Source organism: Pavona decussata, unplaced genomic scaffold (assembly GCF_977016875.1).
Source record: "Pavona decussata unplaced genomic scaffold, jaPavDecu1.1 SCAFFOLD_21, whole genome shotgun sequence".
Lineage (NCBI taxonomy): Eukaryota > Metazoa > Cnidaria > Anthozoa > Scleractinia > Agariciidae > Pavona > Pavona decussata.
In genome coordinates, this window is record NW_028145444.1 from 6,654,580 (window position 1) to 6,670,961 (window position 16,382).

Here is a 16,382-nt window from a genome sequence, read left to right on the forward strand (position 1 = left end):
GTAAATGGCTTCTCTCAGTTGCTTACCATTCATTAATTATTCAATCTGGATTCAGTAGTCGGTCTCCGGTCGGTTCATCTTCTCAAGCCTTTGAAGTGGTCACGCCTCATTGCCCTTTGGACACAAGCCATCTCGCTTGGCAGACAGACAGACTGTAAAACAAGCAATACCCGCTTTCAAGCAGCCGTTGAAAAGCAAACACGAGTGTCTACAGCGTCCCCACGCCTGTTCTCCCTTGTTCTCAAACTTCTCCTCGGAGATTTTAAATTCCAGCGCCATAAGCTGCTTCCAGAGGGAGAGAGGCTTTGAATAGCGCGCATTCCTGGCTCAAGAGTCAGGTTACACATTAATTGTATTGCGGCATTCCGCGCATACTTGCCCTGTTGTTGTTTGTCCCTTTTGAAAGGTCATTGAAATGATGAAATTTATAACTTCAGCTCAACCTACAAACCTCAACTTGTTGTATTTCCTCGATCGACTCCTTCAGATTGCTTCCTCTCCCGTCAAATCCCTTTCGCCTGGTAATGCGATTTAGTTCAAACTAATTAATTCCCGCCTCCTCGCACGTAGAAAGCACGAAGCGCAAATGACCTTCGCATAAAACTACAGAAATAATTATTAAATGATTTTGTGAGCCCAGCTGATGGTGTTGCTCAGAAAGAGAACCTTCGGTACGTATTTTTCGATTTTGGATTTCTCTCAGTAGTACTTCAAAAATTAAAGCTGGCAAACAAGTATTTGATTTCCATAATGATCAATAATTGTACAAAATATCCGCAATTGCCGAACTGCACTTCAATACTTCATCGCTGAAGTCACCGGTGTTTACGAACATGTATATTTTGAGATTTTCGCGTGCGCGGGAAATTTTGTTATCAAGATGTGAAGTTCCGTTTCCGAGAACAATGAAAAAAGCGTTAAATACAATAAATTTATTTCAAAATTTTCACGTTTCTCCATCTACAATGTTTATTTAAGACTAAGTCTACAGGTTTTCGCTTTAAAATTTACGAGTATTTTTTAATGATATGTTTACTATTATATTACAGCAATGTCGATATTTATGTACCGATTTTAGTTTCGCCCCCTGATCTTAACGGAACACTGAACACGAGGGCAAATATCGGTTTGTAAATTAGCAAACGAATCGTTTACATGTCAAGAACGAAAAATCATTTTCCTCGCAAAACCGTACGTAAGTGCAACTCACCGTCTTTGACCGATATTTTCAATTAAGCGCTTTTTAAATTTATGTCCATTTCAATGAAATCGATCACTAACATGTTTCCACATCACAGAGCACGTGCTTTTTGGGTTTCGCGCGCATGCTTACTGATAGCTCTCTCTCATTCACCGCGATCATCAGTCGTTGAAGATCGTAGACCGCCTTTGCTGCGTTCCGCTTGTTGTATTTCCTCACCACTGACGCTTAGCAGACTGCTTGGCTTTGCTGTGATTCTACGCTAGGTAGACGCCTCTTTCAGGTAAAATGAATGTTTCTCTTGTCGTGCCTCGAACGTATTGCGTGAGTCGGTTTTCGCGCTCGCATGATCGAAACGCTAGAGGGGCTTAGGGTTCAGTGCGGCAGTGCCAAACGTTCGGCTGATTTTAAATTTCCGAATTTAAGGGCTCTTGTGGATAATCGTGTTCGACAACGCGCGAACTTGGGTTATCAAAAGAAAGCATCGCATTGAAGATAGCACTGTTAGATCTGTCAATGCAGCTTTCGTGTTCACAGAAGGGCAGTTATTAATGAGAAAAGGTTCAGTTTGTTTTGTTGCGCTCGCAAGAAAGCTCTCTATACAAATGCCCTCTTTATTGACAATTGGCGTCATAAAAGCTTTCAATTCCATTCGCATACAAGTCAAAAAACCTTCAGGCATTGTTTGGGAAAAGAAATCCGTTATCACATACACTGGAGATTTTACACAGATCAAGTAATAGTACTGTTTTGTTGGTCATTCAGTCAATAGAGTTGCGAACGAGCGGAACTTTCTCAGTGTTTTTGCCTTGTGGTGCGTTCGAAGTTGACCTCACAGTGTATGTTTAATTACATTGGTCGTTTCTGACTGAAAGTTGATTGATTTACGGGATGCACACAACGTACAAAAGCACAATTTATCCACAAAGAGGAACATTGAACTTCACTACGGCGCGCACATAGCGTGACTTTTCGTTTGTAGCCTTCAGCTAGTGTCGTTCCCGTTTTTCGCGCGAAAATTACCCAACTTCTGTTGATGGTCGAAAGTGCTTCTCTATCTGCAGTCTAGAGCGTGTATTCATGCAATCCGTTTGTGCAATGTTCCGGTTTCAACACTGTGTTTACCCCGATCAGAGGACGCTACTTATGTTAGCCAAATATGATTAGAATGTATCTACATGCAAAAACAAATATGTTAAACCCGACAGCCCCTTTAGATGCGATCGCCAAAGCTTGTTTTGCACGGCAGCCAGTCGGCTCTGCGAGTTGTTTGGGCATCGCTTTCACTGCATAGAGAGCCGATTTGCAGTTTGTTTAGGTAAATTGGGTGGAAATGCTAAGCTTACTTCTCTGTCACGGTTTTGTGGTTTTACTCTTTGTTCTCAGCTCTTTCACGTTGTTGGCGACCACGCGACAAACTGGTAAAGGCCGTATGAAAGTGAGAACGGCCTAATCCGCAGTGAATATAGACGTTGTTGCATGGCTAAGAAAAGTTGACGCCCTTTATAATACACTCGTTGCAAGTACTATCACTTATTGCTACATCTGTGAGAAATCTATCGCCGCCTTGTGACTTCAAATATCTCATTTGTTTTCAGTCAATCGCAGCATTCAATTACCCAGTGAAAGAAAACGAACTATCTCCAGGCGCTTGTGTTCGGAACAAAAGCAAGCAACGGAAATTATTTGTGTGTTATATGGTGCACGATAATGCCAACCTTTTGTGTTCATCCGAAACAAACGCGTGGACAAACCCAAAGCAATTAAAAATTTGAATTCAGTGATTGCGTGAGTGGCACCAAACCTCAAAAGCTCAGATCAAAGCTAAAGTTAAGCGGAACAGCAGCTTTACAACGTTCGTGTCAAAAACTATCTAAAACTCTGTTCAAGAATTGCTACGTTTCTTCATTGCCCGCGGAGCATTTTCAATTAGGAGTAAAGTGTCGCGTTTTCAAAAGCGAAGTGTATATTGATTCCGTGATGGGTCGTTGTGTGCAAGGTGTACTTAGTTGCGCGTGAAGAAATAGGAGAGAATTGTTAACACCCTTCCCAATTCGTGGGTGGGATTTTTTCCGGTTTATATCGCTGGCAAATATTTCAAAATTGCTCCGCTTTTGCGTCGAAGCTGTGCTAAGGCATAGAGGTTATTGGTCGCGATCTAGTGAATTACGTTTGCAGCCAAGTATCGACTTTACGGTTCGAAGTGTGAAGTGTTCTTGCTATTAATTCTAAGATCGTGTTAACAAAGGTCACTGCACTCAGATGAAATCATTGTTTAGAGTGCTTTCATTGCCAAAAGTTATAAGACTCGAATGAGGGAGAGGACCTTGAAAATCATTTGGTGAATTGCCGATAAACAGACAGTACGATTGTAAAGTACTGCTCAGTAGCTTTCATTTTCATGGTTACACACACTGAGGACTTCATCCAGTAGCTCTGAAGCAGATCTTTGTTTGGAGTCTTGCAGTATTATGAGAGCGCTACTTTGGGAGCTGCTCCCAAACTCAACTGCAAAAACTTCTGGAGTAAATGCCATCGTTTTTGAATAGCCAAAAGCACCATAGGAAAGTACTGCTCAGCAAATTTCATTTAAACTTTCCCGCATCTCAATTTTTCAACTTAAGGATGTTGTACACAACGCCAATTGTTTTGCAGCCTTGCACTTTGTCAATAGTGGCCAACCTTAAGCAAGCAAAAATTCTAAAAAATATATCATTTTCTAAAATTTCAAAAAGCGAACAGCTCCGGTGGAAAATACTACTCAGTAGCTTTCGTTTTAGTAGTCAACAGTGCTAAGGATTTCATCGACAGAAAAGAGATACACGAACTGCAGTAATTATAGTCTTTTTGCGTGAAGCCAAGAGTTAGACAACATCCGTGTTTTGAACTTTATCGGATGCCAAACACCAATTAATGTTAAACCGTTCTTTGAGTACTTTGGAGTTTACATTCTTTTTTATCGCGGTGATGTGCTTCACGAGTGTCATTTGTCTGCCTTGCCAAAAGAAATCAAGTTCATTTTATGATCTAAATATGCTTCGTCAATAACAAACATCAACTCACCGTCTGTGTGCATTCACGTTAGATGCGTTCGTCCACGAAGTTTCCACGAGTTTAACGTCCTTATAAATATGTTGTGTTGTCTTATTTTTTTGTTTCTATCCCTTCACACAACGGTCGAACATGAAAACTGTAAAGCAGGATTTTTTGTTATCTAATCAATCATTTCAAAATATTTAGCCTTTTATCTTTATTCGAATCCATTTAGACAATTTCGCACGAAATTGAACCAGGCTAAATCGCACCGCGAAAATTCTAAAGCAGCTCCTTTTGCGTTTGCCATTCTGATACCTACCTTTATAATCTATCAGATTATTCTACATTTACTAGGTTTACTGCCTTTATCCCGGGCTGTTATCTGATTCCTTTGACACGATTAGGAAGACCAAAACATCTATCCGTTTCAGTCGGAGGATTCTTTCAAATTAAACGGCAAACTTTTTTTAAACTCTTTCTTCGTATATGTCTTAATTCAAATGGGTATATTAGAGCTGCAAAACCAATGAACAAAATGTCAGTCTCCTTTACTCATAATAACACGGTAATTCGTTTATCTTATCGGAATATGTTTAAAGGAGACATCGCCTGATAAATTTCAGACCAAAATTTCTTCACCAAAATATGCGCCGTGTGTGAAGTATGTAGATCACATTGTGTTGGGGCTCTCGGTCACACAATCGTTTCCAACAAAATGGAAAATGCTTTTTACTTAAAATAATAACAGAAATAGGTCTCACTTGAGATATACCCTCGTTGTCCTCCGACGTAATGCGAATTTTAAGAGATGGTTGTTCAACGAGGCACTTTTAAACTAATAACCTACTTCGTTTATTGAAAATCTCAGTTGTAGGTAAAAGGATGCAGTGCGGACTACCCTGATCTTTATCGCAAAATACGAAACAGTTTCTCGAAAGTCCACAGCTTAATGAAATCTAGTAAGTCCCGCAAAGGAGGTTTGCAGCGATAAGGGTTGCTACTAGCTTCTTTTGCGTGCCTTTCAAGCTCGTTTGGATGGCAAAATGGCGACTGGTTTGTTGTCTAGCCCAGCACCACGTGGGGTCCTTCCGGATTATTTAAGCTTAGCCGTTTCCATTGAAATGTATGGTCATACTCCTGTGCTGATTTTCGACGCTTGTGTACTAACAAATTAGTCAAATACATGATTACTTAAAGCATGTGGTGTTTGTATGTCGAAATTCTGAAGCCCTTCCTCAAGCAGGTGTATCTTAAACATATTCATTGAAATGTGTGTTCAGATCATATACTGTCTCTTGTACTGATTGTCGATGCTTGTGTGCAAATGAATCTAACGCGATTGGCAAACTATGTAGTATTTATCCATCGATTTTTGAAACCTTCCCTGTAGTAAGTTAAGTTTGATCAAGTATATTATCTGATTGAGTCCTCCGGTTTCGAGATTCGAACTGAAATTGTGGACGTCAGTGTGCAAAATCAGGTGACTCCGAGTTCAACCATGTTGTAGTTATTTGTAGATTTCTGAAAGTTATTCATTAGTAAGTAAAATTTTACTAAGCAAACTTTTGGTTTAAGTCCACAGGTTTCTGAAATTGCCGGATTGTCCTTGAATATAAAATTGTCGATGTTTTAAAGACAGTCAGCGTGTACAAATCAGTCGGAACGACAAGTGTAACCATGTTTTAGTAATTCAGTGAAGATTTCTGAAACTTTTCTGTACGAACTGATATTCAATCAAGTTGGTTTCGAAATTTGATTGTGCATGAGTAAAATTTGTCGAGTTAGCTAATCGGCGTGTACAAAGTAGTGGTGATACTGGTCCTCAAACCATGTTTTAGATATTCCCCGAATTCTGAAACCTTTCCAATAGTAGCTGATGTTTCGTCAAGTGCATTTTCCAGTTCTGTTTGCAGTTCTCAGAAACCAACATTTCTAAATTCCAATTCGATTCAGATTATTGTCAAACACTTTATCGGCGGAGAGCCTCTGGCTCGGCAGATTGTGCAAGAACTCTCGGTTTTATTGACTTATTATAAATTACTTTTACTTAACTTTTAGGTTTCTATTTTTGATTTTGCATGAATATAAAATGCTCGACTTCAGAAACAGGTGTGTACACAAATTAGTGGACAATAAGTTAAACCATGTTCTAGTTATTTGTCGATTTTTTTAGACCTTTGCTGTAGTATATTCATGTTCTGTTAAAGTTTCTACATTTGATTGTGAATGGATGAAGATTCTCGTTCAAGTAATCAATGTTAAAACAGTTTACGATGCGTTTAACTAGATCATGTTGTACGTATTTGTCGACATAGTGGGTTTAATTCATATCAAGCGAATTCTCTGATTGAACCGTCAGTTTCTAAATTTGATTGTGCATGACTGAATTGTCGAGTTTAGGTAATTGCTTGATTAATATCTCAATACAGAAAAGGGAGTGTTTTCGGAGAACTATAACATATCATTAGCAATATTTGTTTTGAGGCGTTTTGTCGATAAACACTTGTAGTAATACTTGACTTTTGTATCCGATGATTTTTTTACATTAAGAATGATTTTTTTGATAGTTCCTCTTTCTCCTAAAGACTCGAAGGAAATTTTTTGGCAAGAAAGCCAGAACGTCCTTTTGTAGTATAAAGTTGTGAAAAAAAAGCATGGAAACTGCTTTCAGTTGAACTGGTCATGAAGAATATCGTCCCTAGAGTTAATTAATTTAGAGTTCTGTAAAACTATAAAGTATTTTTCCTTTTCGTTTGCAGTAGGTTTCACGTAGGTACGATCCACAGAATCATCAACACAATCTAAAAAGAACAAAACTGAGTTAGAACCACCTTGTACTGCATTTTAACAGTCCACATGAATGAACTGCCCAGTGGTCATTTGAATGGTCAAAATAAATACTTTATCTCGAGCGAATCACACACTTGTACATCGTAATAACCAGCACCGTGGAAGAGTATTGTTCAGGAGTTATTCCGGCTTGCAATTATGATCACAATCACATGTACAGTATTATCTACAAACTCCCAAAACCCACTGCTTGAACGACCTTGCACCTGACAGTATAATACACAGCCATATGGACTGAACGTAATGCTCAGTAGCTTACATGTGAATTGCCGCAGCGAAAATTTCAAAGTTTGAACCACCTTGTACAGCATGGTAAACGGTACTACGGGAAAGTATATTGAGAAGTAGCTTTCATTTGCTTAGCCACACTTTATTCGCGAAAGTGAGAACCACCTATTAGTTAAAGTCAAGATTAAAAATCTGAGCGTTAATATCGAACCTTAATGCTTAATAAGTAAAATTTGTAGTATCGTTTATATGGTGCTTAACTTTGTGTTTTGAAAAAAATTCTCTGATTTTGTTCAGCGTTATCAAACTGGACCTCTTTTTCCCCGAGGCAAGTTTAATAACGATCTTATGTTCTCGTCTAATTTACTTATGCTGACCGTAAACCTCTGTCTAATGAAGTTATGGTTCAATTATTTTTCCGCGTTCGACAAGAAGCTATGGAACTCTGACTTCAAACTTGTACCACGGGCCAAAGTTGGCGTTCCTTCACCGGCGGATACTATACAGGAATTGATATTCGGTTTTCGCGTGTTAGGTCTTCAGTGGAAAGTAAATTTTTTTGCCGCAACTTGTAGATTTTAATAAACTCAAAGTCAACCCCCTTTTCAGTAGTATTCTAAGTGGAAGGATATTCAGTCGGCAACAAAATTGGAAGCCGGAACATTTGCTGAGTTCGGAAAGGCCTTGTCATATCGACTGCTAGAAGCCGTGTAAGTTGTTCAACACTCCAGACTAGGACTTCCTCAAAAGGCTGCGGCTCGTATATAACAGTCTAGATCTTGTTAGATAACCATGTTTTGATTTACAGGAACAGTTAATGGTCTCTGTGAGCCGCAACTAAAAACACTATTTGCAACTTTGTTACTTTTTCGTTATCCAAAGGCAGTAAATTCGAAGTAATTCTCCTTGCTTTGTACCTAAATTGCCCAACATTCTACTCCGAAAACTACAGATTCAGTGCAAATAATTCGACAGTTTTTAAAACATGCTTCGCTTGGAGAGTTCTCAAAACGAACAGGACGATTTGAAAGAATTGTCAACAGTTTTCGTTTCAATGGTAGAAAAAGAATAAATAGATCGCAAATAAAAGATAGAAACACTTTGTAACAAACTGGACCATATAAACATTTATCACTGACTTCATTTGTTTATATCAGGTCACATACTTGAGTTTTATCTACATACACGGAACATTGGCAACGACAGAAGACGACTTCTAAGAGTTAACTTCGAACAAGGGAAAAAGAAAGATTTTGTTGCGTCTAAATTTCTTTTTTTGTTGCTGAAAAGAAACAAATTACTGCTTTTTATGTAGCGCCAACAATCTTCTTAAATTAATATACCTGTTTTGAGAAAGAAAACATTCTTGCAAGTAAGATCGCTACATGTACAGGTTAGCAAAAATTAACTATTGAATAAGTTCTATTCGCAGTTTCATTTGTTTGCAAACAAAATGTGCAAACACAACCGTAGGATTTTATGATGTATGTGTCAGATTCAAGTGTGCGTCTAAAAAGAATATTTGGAAAACCAGTTTGTTACTGTTTAGTTCCGTTGAAGGTATCTTCTATTCAAGTGAAATTTGCAGAAGAAGGATCGAAACATTTCCGTTCTGTTTTGTCGAGTTGTTTTTTTACAAGTTTTCCGAGAACTTGTGAGAACAAACTGGTGTAAGAGGTTGTTCAGTTATATGGAAATTCCAGTGGACTTTTAATAGAATAAGCCTGATTAACATTTGTTCCCCGAAATCACGATTTTCATGACAATAATTTTATCCAAGTTTGTAATCCGTCGTTTCGTAATTCGCGTACTTTCAAAGACCCAAAAAGTTTAAATCCTTTGTATGGGTGGTGAATGGTCGGTTTCGCCTTCTCTTCACCGCCAATTCGCTTAATTCACGCCTCTGAACAACTTCACAAATATTTAATGCGTGTTTATATGGTGGTAAATGGAAATCAATCGATTTCAAAGGGATCTTTGCATCAATTATTTACCAAATCACTCTGGCGTAGCGAGTGATTCTAAAGGGCCTCGCTTTGTTCTTTCTGCAATCTAACGGCTTCCAAGTCGAACTTTTTTGACACATTTTCCCGCTGTTGTATCACGGAAATGAGGACGAAATTCTGAGCCCCACCGCTGTGACAGAAAAGGTAAAACATTAGGGCATCCTTATACTACAAATATCGTTACTTCTTGTACGTTGAGGTTGTAAAATATTTTGAAAACTGAATAGGCCACATCTATGTGTTGTAAATCTTTCTCTACATTATATGCTATGTAGCGATTCACGCAATTGTTTACCAGGTCCGCTATACGCCCACCTAGCAGATAATTCTGCCCATATTCAAATGCCGGCTCTCTGTCTAATTGTGCGCTGTGAAATCTTTCTTGCACAACCGTTGAATGACAACAAGTGAAACTACAGGCAAAGGCGTTTAAGTGATCTTTGCTCATTGAACGGTTCGATTCGCTTAATTTTATATCTAGAGAGGACGCAAAGCTTCGATCCTTTGGATATTTTCCAGCACTGTTTCAACTGAATCTCTTTGTAAAGGTTTCAAAGAGCAAGTGAAGGAACGATGCAAGCAATCCGCTATTGTAAACGAACGAAAAGAAAATTTGCGCTCGATGGTTAACCTCATTGAAATAGCTCGTGATGAGATTAACGAATGTGCTAAGTTGCTAACTAGTTTTATTTGCTTTTTAGAAGGTGTTTCGCACGCTAACGTCAATGCAACAAAGGGAATCCAGCTTGCTTTACATGTTTATTTCTCAGCTAGGGATTTTTTGACCGCGTATAAGATCTTTATCCCTAAGCGTGAGGTTCATTGAATAACTTGTCTGTTGTTACATTAGCGCTTATGAGAAGGACATGTAAACAAACCGAACGCGGCGATCCCATTGGCTGCGTGCTTGTCAAACATAAATTTCTTCGCTGACACTTGACAGGCTTTCATTGTCCTCCGCTATTTATGTACACTGCGACGCCATGCAGAACATCGCTGAAAACACCGATATCTTCCAAAGCCATTACGCTCGTACAAAGGCAGAACCTTGTGCCCAGCGATGGTTTACAGTTCCCCACTTTCGATGCCAGCGGGAGCGCCGTCTCTTTGGCGCTAGCGAGCTTGCTATAAATCATTTACCGATTAGGAGCTCCCGCTGAAAAGCGCTCCCGCCGAGTTGTTCATTGGCTGAGACAGATCACGTGAAGCGCGCCTAAGAAAAGGCCGAAATGAGTTCAATTGTGATTTTGGCGAGTTCACGAAACGAGGAGTTTGCGTGTAGTTGAAGTTGAAGGGTTAGCGGAGGTAGTGTACACAGCGTGTGTGGCGGGAAAGTGCGTCACGGCATACCTGCATGTTAGAAGCATTCCGCCACCGATCGATGTAAATACAGTAGGCAGTTTACGATTAACACTGGTAAAGAATCGGCTTTGAATATTATTTTGCGAAAGGAACAATTTTGCGAGCTGCTCGAGTAGAGTGCTCGAGTGCAAACGAATATGACGCCACGTGTGTTTTGTTTACGTTCGATGCGACTCGCTCCTGGTTTTACTACAAAGTGAAGATGTAAATTGAAAAAAGGCACATTTACTATATTGAGCTATTATCGTAATCGTGAAGTAGTGGCCTTGACGCTCACGAAAGATAAGAGATATGTTCTGGTGAACGCGCCATGGAGAACTGTTTGATGTCAGTGTAATGAGCGACATTTTGAAAACATGTTGATAACACACGGCGGCTCGTACTACAACAAACCCAAATTGTTCCGCTTTTTAATACGTTCGTCGAAATTCTGAAACTGTTTTCTGGTCGTTTTTCTTGCAGATTCAGGGCGACTGGAATGAAGAGGTCCCCGATCACTTGTAGGATTGTTGGCGTATAATGAGCGATTCATTGGCTCAAGTTCTAGAAACAGGGAGGATGACCACTGATCGTACAGGCAACAAAGAACGAACACACGGCGCCAAGGACGGTGAATCGCACGCCTCACATGGTTCGCACGACCCGGCTACGGCACCCGATCACGCAAACAGGGAGGTATCCGAAGAGACGCGTGAAGGCACCGAATCGCAATCGGCGGACGGTGAAAATCGCGGCAAAAACGGACAGGAAAGGGATGACAAGAAGGTATCTTCCTCTCGGATTATTGTCGTAACATAACACATCCGTAGCTAGTGCGTAGCTTGGCGTCATGTGACGGCCGCAAGTATTTTTTCGCGTAGAAGCGCTGCGAAAAAGCCAGAGCGTGGCCGCTTCGTAGAATTTTGGAAAGTTCGCGTTTATTGTAAGGTTCATGAATAATGAAATCTTACTGATGTTTGTTGGTTTTGTTCGCGTGTTACGGCCGTTTGGATTGCCGCGAATTCTCCACATTCCCGCGTTTTCAGTGTCAATTGTACACAAAATCGTAATCGAGAATTCCTAGGCTTTTTGAGAGGTAACCCTTCGCCAGCTGATTCTTTTAATGTTAAACGCCGTGGGTTCATTGCGAGAATGTGGAACCTTTCCTACGTTGACTCGGGTTATTGTTGCCGCGGTTCTTTTGTGCGAAACAAACATTCGCTATAAAAAGCTTTATATCCCTGGGATCGCCGTTGCAGTGATATCGAGCTGCGAGCTTCGAATTAAAATATCGCTTTATTCGTGATACCATAAGAACAACAAGCCCCTTCGTTAAGAAACGCACAAGCGAAGCGTAATTTGTAAGGTGTAGATTGGTCAGTAGCGGGAGAGATTTCGGTTTAAATTTCATCTCGCTTTGGAACAACACAATATAGCAAAGGCCCTGCCTAACGACTAAATCTAACTTAGCTGGAAGCCTGTTTCTGCGATTTTTGAGGTATGAGCTCCCTCCCTAATAGCGATCGCTTGTTTGGAAGTGCTTTGATTCGCGTGATTTCGCTATTTAATATAGCGACGATCCAGGTCGATCGATTGTTACGAATCAGCTAAGTTCAGGGATGAGAAATATAAGAAGAGCGAGCTTATAAACACCACCCAGAGGTAAGTTGCCGGAATGCACTGCACTCTCATCTTAAAATACCGTATTTATTTCATTCGCCTTCGGAACAAAGACATTTTACGACAGCGGGAGGGTCCGCTCGCTCGTTCGCTGTGATCGTTTCTCGAAGCGATTGATTTCGTCGAGTACGCTAGTGAAATTACTTTGAAAGGTTTTGCGCTTTCAATTTGAGCGCGATCCTGACGGCTCTTGTCACACTCGATGAGCCGCTCACAGCTATAAGCGGCCGTAAACTCCTTCAAATGACGGAAGTGTAGGACTAACGACAGGTTAAAAAAAAGATATGCGTGACTTGCTGCAAAGGCCGTCAAAGAACATTATCGAGATGCCCGTAAAATGCTAATTTCCATTTATCTCGTAGCTGCATGGTTTAGCAGAGTTTGATATGCCTTTCATCTTCACCGCCGTTTAGCAAACGTTCCTTTTGTGTGAATCTTTCTGTGAAATTCGCTCTTTTTTTATTTTGAACAGTTCGATGTGATAACGTGAGCGAAGATCTCGTAGATCTGCGTGTTTGCCAAGGCTTTGTGGATTATGTGAAAAGACTAATTGACTTCAAATTGCGCTCAAACCGTCCATGTTGTACGTCTTGTTTTGTCAATAGAGCATCGGAAGCTTGCTCAAGTCACGGGAACCTTTTTGTGTGCCTGTGAATCTCGCCGAAAAAAAAAATCGTTTATAGTCGCACGATATTTGTACTAACTCTAGCTTTCGTGAGGACGCTGCAATGATGTTCTTTTCTCTAGTAGCGAAACGTTAACCACGCTTAGCGGCTATTTTCCTTTTGGCTTTATATGATAATCAGTCCTTCGAAAGTGATTTCTATTAGCTATATCGATATTTCCTTTCTCAATTAATACGCGATCTTTTTAAGAAGAACTGGAGATATCTTTTTCACATTTTTTTTTTTAAGTTTCTATTCTTGGTAGCTTTTATCGATTTTCACAGACTTTGTGAAGGAGAGTTCCATCTTGATCGATCATTGGAAAATGCGCTTTATTTTTAATGCGTTCTTCTTATACGGTTGGAAAAATATATATTTCGAAGAGCGTGTACTTTTTTTTTGCGTGATTCTACATAAGTAAACGTGGTCGTTGCTCCATACATGTAATATAGTTTTTGATATTTTTTTTTTTGTCGAGAATTTCGCGGCAAAAAATTCGCGGCAAAAGTGCAAGTTCCAATCGCTTTGAAATATATTTTCTTTGGTCCGCGTTAACCTCTAAAACAAGCAACTTTGAAAGAACATCCTTTCGAAAATCATCTCGTCAATTAGCAACTTGCTTATGTTTGTATTCTGTAGCGCCGATTTTTTTTTAGGTGCAAAGCTTAACGCTTCATTCCCAGTGACGAGTTTGGGTTGACCAATAAATACCGGTATACATGTAGCAGATATTATTTAAAGGTTAACGCTATGGATAAACATTCAAATGAAAACTCTTGAAGAGTACTTTTTGTAGTACAGTGCGTTTTTTCTGTTTCCTTTTTTTTTTCGTTAATGGTATTTAAAGGAAATCTGCCAAAATTGCACTGTACTGCTTTTTTTAAATTTACAAGGCTCGTTAATCCTTCGCCCATATAGTGTTTGTTTTAGAAAATAATGTAGTTATATCACTTTGATCGGTCATTATTTATATTTTGTAGTTCCCTAGACGTTTCTTTAAAAGGTTTATACCCCAGCAAAAGTGTTCTATTTATTTAATCAAGGACATTTCTTTAATACAGTGGTTGTAAATATCTAGACTACGCTACTTTTATAAACAGCAGTCCTGTACTGTTGCTTCTCTGTAGCAGTAAATTTCACGAAACAGAGATTTCAGTAAACAAAGCACGCTGTATAGACTGATATTTTCAAGATATAATTTTGCTAAAGAGCTGCATTTGATACTGCATCAAGGAAGGGAACAAAGTATTTTAAACAATTTCTTTATGCAATATAAATATCTTCAAAATTATGCAGTCCCAGTTTTAAAACATTATTTTTATACATTTCTGTTTGACTGTGCACTTAAGGATTTTTCATAAAATTAATTTTTGGTAGACGTTTAGAATGCCATTTTTAAACCAAAGTTCTTTTAATAATTGGACAGGAAAAAAAATTGTTCTGCGACAACTGAATGCTGTGTGTTCCAAAAAAGTTGGGTGCCTTCAGTACGGCAAGGGTACATGTATGATATGATCTATGTTTGTCATTACAATATTTTTAAAATTTTGTCATCTTGACATCTCAGTTTTTGTGATGTCTATGATAACGCTCAACTCGAAGAAAAAAAGTGCTTTACATTTACGTGTTAGGCCGCAGTTTTTAATACTAAGAGGTATACATATGGAAAAACAGAGTCGTGTGTTTTTATGCCATGTGCATTTCCATGTACACAAATATAGAAATTCCAAATTTTAGCATCTGACACTATGTTATTTTTAGAAAGATTTTTGAGATTACATCTATTAATTTTGCATATTTTGTATTACTTTATTAATTAGCTTAATCGTTATACTGCAGAATCAAGAATGGCTAGGATGAACAAAGGCCTTATACAATTTCAAAGAGCTGTATTTGAAATCGAACCAGCTGTGTCTATCAGACTTGATCTATTATGAAGTTGTAATTTCAGACATTCAATCTACGCTCTGTATGCGCTAACACACACACGTAAAAGGAATTGCCTCCTAGGAGCCTAGTAAGAAAACAGTACTTAGCTTAATCACTGTTCATGTACTGCAGAATAGCTAGAGTGAACAAAGGTCTTATACAAATTGAAAAAGCTGTATTTGAAATCAAACAGGCTGTGTCAATCAGACTTAACCTATTAACTTGTAATTTCAGACATATGCTCCACACGCACTCACACACTAGTCATGTAAAAAAAATCACCCCATTGGAGTCAAGAAACAAAACAGTACATGCAAATTTAGTTGCTTAGGAACTTTTGAATTGGTTAAAAAATGCACTGATCAACAGAAACGTTTTAAACCGTGACAGCTTGCTAAAGTTAAGGCTCGTGTGTTTGTATGAATGGTGTGAACCTGTTTTTTTTTTGTATGCATGTGTGTGTGTTCAACTGACAGTTATTAATTATTGTTATTGTCTGTACAGAGTACAGCAGGAATTTTTACCTTGTGCCATTCATGGGGCCACAATCTATTTTAGCACATAATGTAATGTAATCAGTCTAAGTTACTATACATATACATGAACCACTCAGGAGATAAAACAAGTTTAAAAATACATCCATGGGTATTTAAAAAAAGCGACAAGTGTACATAGCAAATAGATTTAAATGTTGGTATCTCCTTTTCCGTTCATTTTTGTAAAATACACCAATATAACTTGTTATTCCTCTTATAAGTTTTTATTCTTGTGGTAATTATTTGATTTAATTTTAGACAGTTCACAGAATTTTGTTTGTCTTTGTTAAACTCCAATTGTCTTTAACATGTTTTAAAAAGAAAACCAGTGCCAATGTTGGCTTAATTGTTAATTATTTTGTCAGTGAATTTCTGTGAAAAGGCATTTTTAATGAGGCTCAAACGAAATCCTTACATGAAAGTGTAACCTCCTAAACATGTATGAAACCTTCTAAGCAGTACTTTCTTTTGATACTGTTCTGACATTATGGTGTACAATGTAATTCTAACTTTGGATTCTGTGTGTGAAATCCAAAGGTTCAACCATAATTCTTTGTTTCTGGCAGATCTCATTATAATGTTACTCACACATTTTAATTTTCTACCTCTTAATATTTGCTTTTTGTGTATTTTGCTGATAAGGTTCCAATGAGGCAACAACAACAGCCAAGCCAAAACAGGAAGAAGCAGCCAACAAACCTTCCAAAAACAGTGAGTAAATGTGCCAGTCTAGTTATGCAATCTAGCCTACATGTATGTACACTATGATACACATAGCAGGTCTCTCAAGCAGCAGTGGTTTTGCTGCTTACTGACAATGACTAGCGGCTTAGTTCACACAAGTTTTCCCTAAGGTCCCTGTGGATGTAACACTTTATGCCTACTCAAGTTTTTTTTTTTCTATTACTAC

At 38.7% G+C, this 16,382-nt stretch overlaps 1 protein-coding gene across 6 annotated transcripts in view; it reads left to right on the top strand.

The window, feature by feature from the left end:
• The window catches only part of LOC146486507 (RNA-binding motif, single-stranded-interacting protein 2-like), a 64,675-nt gene that overhangs the window by 21,637 nt on the left and 26,656 nt on the right, over positions 1-16,382 (top strand). Inside the window, exons 1-3 of one of the 6 annotated variants that reach the window (XM_085101398.1) lie at positions 1,153-1,484; positions 11,146-11,448; positions 16,115-16,183. In XM_085101398.1, the coding sequence (XP_084957524.1) occupies positions 11,203-11,448; positions 16,115-16,183 (315 nt within the window). In that variant the 5' untranslated portion in view covers positions 1,153-1,484; positions 11,146-11,202. Of the gene's footprint in view, positions 1-1,152; positions 1,485-9,314; positions 9,466-9,897; positions 10,738-11,145; positions 11,449-16,114; positions 16,184-16,382 lie in introns of those variants that run through there. The other 5 variants (XM_085101359.1, XM_085101390.1, XM_085101384.1 and 2 more) reach the window with 5 other exon arrangements.